This window comes from Octopus bimaculoides, chromosome 24, assembly GCF_001194135.2.
Source record: "Octopus bimaculoides isolate UCB-OBI-ISO-001 chromosome 24, ASM119413v2, whole genome shotgun sequence".
NCBI lineage: Eukaryota > Metazoa > Mollusca > Cephalopoda > Octopoda > Octopodidae > Octopus > Octopus bimaculoides.
This window is the reverse complement of record NC_069004.1, coordinates 19,299,949-19,304,569: the sequence shown is the minus strand read 5'-3', so window position 1 is coordinate 19,304,569 and position 4,621 is coordinate 19,299,949. Positions and strand designations below refer to the sequence as shown.

Here is a 4,621-nt window from a genome sequence, read left to right as displayed (position 1 = left end):
AAAAATTCCTCACCCATCTTATTCTCCCGACCTTGCCCCTTCAGACTACCATTTGTTTCGTAGTTTACAGAATCATTTGGGGGACATAACTTTCGCAAGCTAGGAGGAGGTCGAAACTGACATTTCAGAGTTCTTCGTTTTGAAACCAAAAGAATTTTACATTGATGGGATTAAAAAGCTTGTAAATAGATGGAAAGAAGTCATAGATAATCAGGGAAAGTACATTGATGATTAAATTTCAATTAAATATAACATTTGATCACTTGTTTTCTTTATTCAAAATTCGGACAGAACTTATGGAATGACCTGATATGTATATGATGATTTGGGGGACCTGATTCTTGGATCTCCTTACACTGGATTACCCTTGGATTATGCTACTCTTTGTCTTTGTACCTTTGATTACACACACACGCACACACATACACACACATATGCATGCGTGCAAACATGGCTGCGTGTTTGAGAAGTTTACTTCCCAACAACATGGTTCCAGCTTCAGTCCTACTGTATTTTCTACTATAGCCCTAGGCTGATGAAATCCATGAGTGGATTTGGTAGATGGAAACCAAAAAAAGCTTGCGCGTATGTATATTAAGAATGAAATGTCCAATTTTCTTATGCACCAAGTTTTTTCGAAATGCAATTCATGGTGTCTGATTATATTGTGAGTTTTCTCTTGTAAATCAAATTTTGTGAACCCATGGATGGATAAAAAATTCAAATTGTTTATGAATATGAGTTCCATCGTGGAACCAATGCATCTTAAACAGCTTGAAACATCAATGAGGTGTTTGGTGAAGATGTGGCGAATGAGTGCATTGTACGTCGATTGTTTGAGAAGTTCCGGTCTGGTGACTTTACTCTTGAAAATCAGCCCCGTGGTAGACCTGAGACCAAGGTGGATAATGATGAAATTGAAACTGGAGTGAAAGCGGATACATCTCAAACTACACGTGAGTTAGCTGCAAGGTTTGATGTTTTGATTCCGACTGTATTAGATCATCTGAAACAAATTGGCCTGGTAAAGAAGCTGGACAGTCAATTTTGCTGTCAACAGGTACCATAGTCAACATTGCAGTCGACAGGTACCACACTCAACAGATACCACCAGTAACAGGTACTGCAGTCAGTTTTGCGGTTAACAAGTACCACAGTCGACATTGCAGTCAATGGGTACCACTGTCAGCTTTGCAGTCAACACGTACTGCAATCAGCTTTGCATTCAACAGTTACCACAGGCTAAAAACAACACACTCAGTTGGAACTGAACTCAGCACCGAAACTTATCAAAATACTTTTGCCCATTTTACATTGCTGCTGCTGCTGCTACCACAACAACTGCTGATAGAAAATGTTTTCGTTTGTTAACTTGATCAGCTCAGGCTGGGAATGAACTCGTGTCTTTATCTTTGGTTTTTGTTTGGATTTCTCTATGTTGCTTAAATAATTTTGTTTCTTTCTTTCATTTGATTTTTCTTCTTCTTTTCTTTCCCACAGGATGTCACATGACTGCAATTCCGTCAGCTATTTCTTTAGGTGCTGGACCGGGTGTAGGTGTGCGTCTCAACAGTCACTGGCAGCCTCCTAGAATTACGCCTTTGCGATTTGGTCAGCCATCAGTACCAGATCGGGAATCTGCTAAACTAGAAAAATTTCACACTTTACTAACATCATCAAATGCAGATTTAGGTGAGAATGATTCTGAAATTAATATTCAGTTTAATATTATTATTGCTATTTTTATTATTTTGTTTTGTTTTTCTGTAGTTTGATGTTAACCCCAGGTTATCCCTGATAGGGCAGATCTGTCTATGATAAAAAATGTTCTACTCATCACAATCTGGTCTTTCTTATTTCTTTATTACCCACAAGGGGCTAAACATAGAGGGGACAAACAAGAACAGACAAATGGATTAAGTCGGTTACACGACCCCAGTGTGTAACTGGTACTAATTTAATCGACCCCAAAAGGATGAAAGGCTAAGTCGACCTCAGCGGAATTTGAACTCAGAACGTAACGGCAGACGAAATACCGCTAAGCATTTTGCCCGGCATGCTAACGTTTTTGCCAGCTCGCCTCTGGTCTTTCTTTTGAGATACAGTGTATATCTATGATTACATTAACAAGTGTCTTTTTCAGACAGTGTGTATACTATGATTACATTAACCAGTGAGTCCTTTGAGTCATTGTGTATGTCTATGATTATATTATCCAGTATCTTTTCAGATACAGTATCTTTGATTACCTTGGGCAAGTGCCTTCTGTTATAGACATAGGTTGACCAAAGCCTTGTGAACAGATTTGGTAGACAGAAACTGTGTGTGTACATACATAGATGTGTGTGTACTTGTTTTGATGTTGCTTGATAGTTTTAAAAAAGCTTCACTATCTTAGAAGCAGTATCCTCCGCTCCCAGTATTCCATGGAAATATGTCCAGCCATGGGGGAAATATTATATCAACAGATAAGGGTTGGCAACAGGGAAGGCATCTCACTATAGAAAAATCTGCTTCAACAAATCCCATTTGCTCCTTGTAAGTATGGAAAAGTGGTTGTTGAAATGGTGACACACACGCACACGCACACGCGCGCGCGCGCACACACGCGCGCACACGCGTAAGCACATAAATGCAAAACAAGGTGGGAAAAATAGTACTCAGATACCAAAGGTAGAGTAATATGCTTTTTATTAAAGCAGAAAAAAATCTTCACAAATTGTTACTCAGTTTCACATTTCCATTTGTTGGACAGTTGTGAAGATTTAATAAAATTGGTCCCTAGAGCAGTGGAAGAAGGTTTACCATATTTCTGACCACCGGCCGAGTATACATGTGGAGACAGCCAAAAGAAGCATTTGACCCAGACTGCCTTCTTCCAACTGTTAAACATGGAGGAGGATCTGTGATGATCTGGGAGGCTATATCTTGGAAATCCGCTGGCCCAATGGTTTCCCTTCATGGCAGAATTAATAGTCAGGACTATTTAAGCATTGTATCTGATCAAATACATCCTATGGTTGGGAAACTGTTTCTAGAAGGAAACACAATCTTTCAGGATGATAATGCATCAATTCACACAGCTAAAGTTATTACTGAATGGCACGAGGAACATTCTAGTGAAGTTGAACATCTTATCTGGCCACCACATTCCCCAGATCTCAAGATTATTGAACATTTATGGTACATTTTAGAAAAACAAGTAAGGAGTCTATATCCTCCACCATCATAACTACAAGAACTGGAGACTGTTTTAGCTGAAGAGTGGACAAAAATTCCTTTGGAAACAATTCAAACTTTGTATGAGTCCATATCTCATAGAATTCAAGCTGTAATTACTGCCAAAGGCAGTCCTACCCCATATTAAAATAAATTTGTTTGAAATTTTAAGGTGTTTCCATTATTTTGTCCAAGCCCTGTATATATATTAATTATTTATAATTTTAATAATTATTATAACCTATACAATTTTTTCTTTCCATGCTGCCACTTGATGTGATTGCTATTTAGAATAAAGATCTTATCCTTATTTATATAGAAATTATATATATATATATATATATATATATACACCCCACACACACACACACCCACACATGAGCATTTTAAAAAGTTTCTATCTACCAAATTTCCACCTTATTGAAAAGTGCTCTTCTAAAATACACAACTATTAATGTAATCAGTGTTTTGTAAAGCGGTTTGTGACAGGAAGCCAAACATAGAATCCAAGCCAGAAATGAAATACGACTAAGATGTGGTCCTCCTGCCCATCTGGTGACCACCACCTCCTGAATAAGTGCCATTTCCAAGCTTGGCAACCCATCCAACCCAGTACCTGTATGGAAAATGGATATGAAATGACTAAGATGAGTGGTATACTTTCTGTGTGTGTGTATATATCTCGACTTTGTGCCTATGATATAAATCACTATGATTTTGACTGTACATATATATTTTTCTTTTGTTATTCAGAAGAATTACGTAAACTCAGTTGGTCTGGCATCCCAAAATCAGTGAGACCCACAGCATGGAAAATTTTATCTGTAAGTGAAACTTTTCATTCTTTTTCTTTATAAAGCATTATTAATACGAGGTGATGACAGGTGACTGAGACTTTTGGTGAGTTGCTCTGCTTGAGAAGAGACATCAAGCGAAGTGAAATTATAGTCAGGGTCAGTGCCAGTGACACATGAAAGGTACCCATGCTGGTGACACATAAAAAGAAACACTTGATACACTCTGTGGAGTGGCTGGCATTAGGAAGGGCATCCAGCCATAGAAATCAAGCCGAAACAGACAGGAGCCTGGTGCAGCTCTCTTCAGCTTACCAGTTTCAGTCAAACTGTCTTACCCATGCCAGCATGAAAAGCAGATGCTAAATGATGGTGATGATGATGTGTGGCTTGCTTCCCAACTGTCTTAGAGGTGGATCTGGTCAGTTTTAACATAAAACAGATAAAATATTTGGGCTAGATATAGATGGATTAAATGCATAAGTGTTAAGGGTACATGTGTCTGTAGAATACCCAGTCTCTTATGTTAGTTCAGGAGCAGAATTAAGTTGATTAAACAATTGAATTCTCAATGTTGAAACCATCCTCAACTAAAGTTGAAATAAAAA

The 4,621-nt window shown here is 38.2% G+C and overlaps 1 protein-coding gene across 4 annotated transcripts in view; it reads left to right on the top strand.

Annotated features, from left to right (window-relative positions):
- LOC106878652 (TBC1 domain family member 22B) overlaps positions 1-4,621 on the top strand; it is a 107,253-nt gene that overhangs the window by 72,544 nt on the left and 30,088 nt on the right. For all 4 annotated transcript variants that reach the window (XM_052976176.1, XM_014927934.2, XM_014927935.2 and 1 more), the window contains 2 exons: positions 1,501-1,692; positions 3,973-4,043. In XM_052976176.1, the coding sequence (XP_052832136.1) occupies positions 1,501-1,692; positions 3,973-4,043 (263 nt within the window). The remainder of the gene's footprint in view (positions 1-1,500; positions 1,693-3,972; positions 4,044-4,621) is intronic.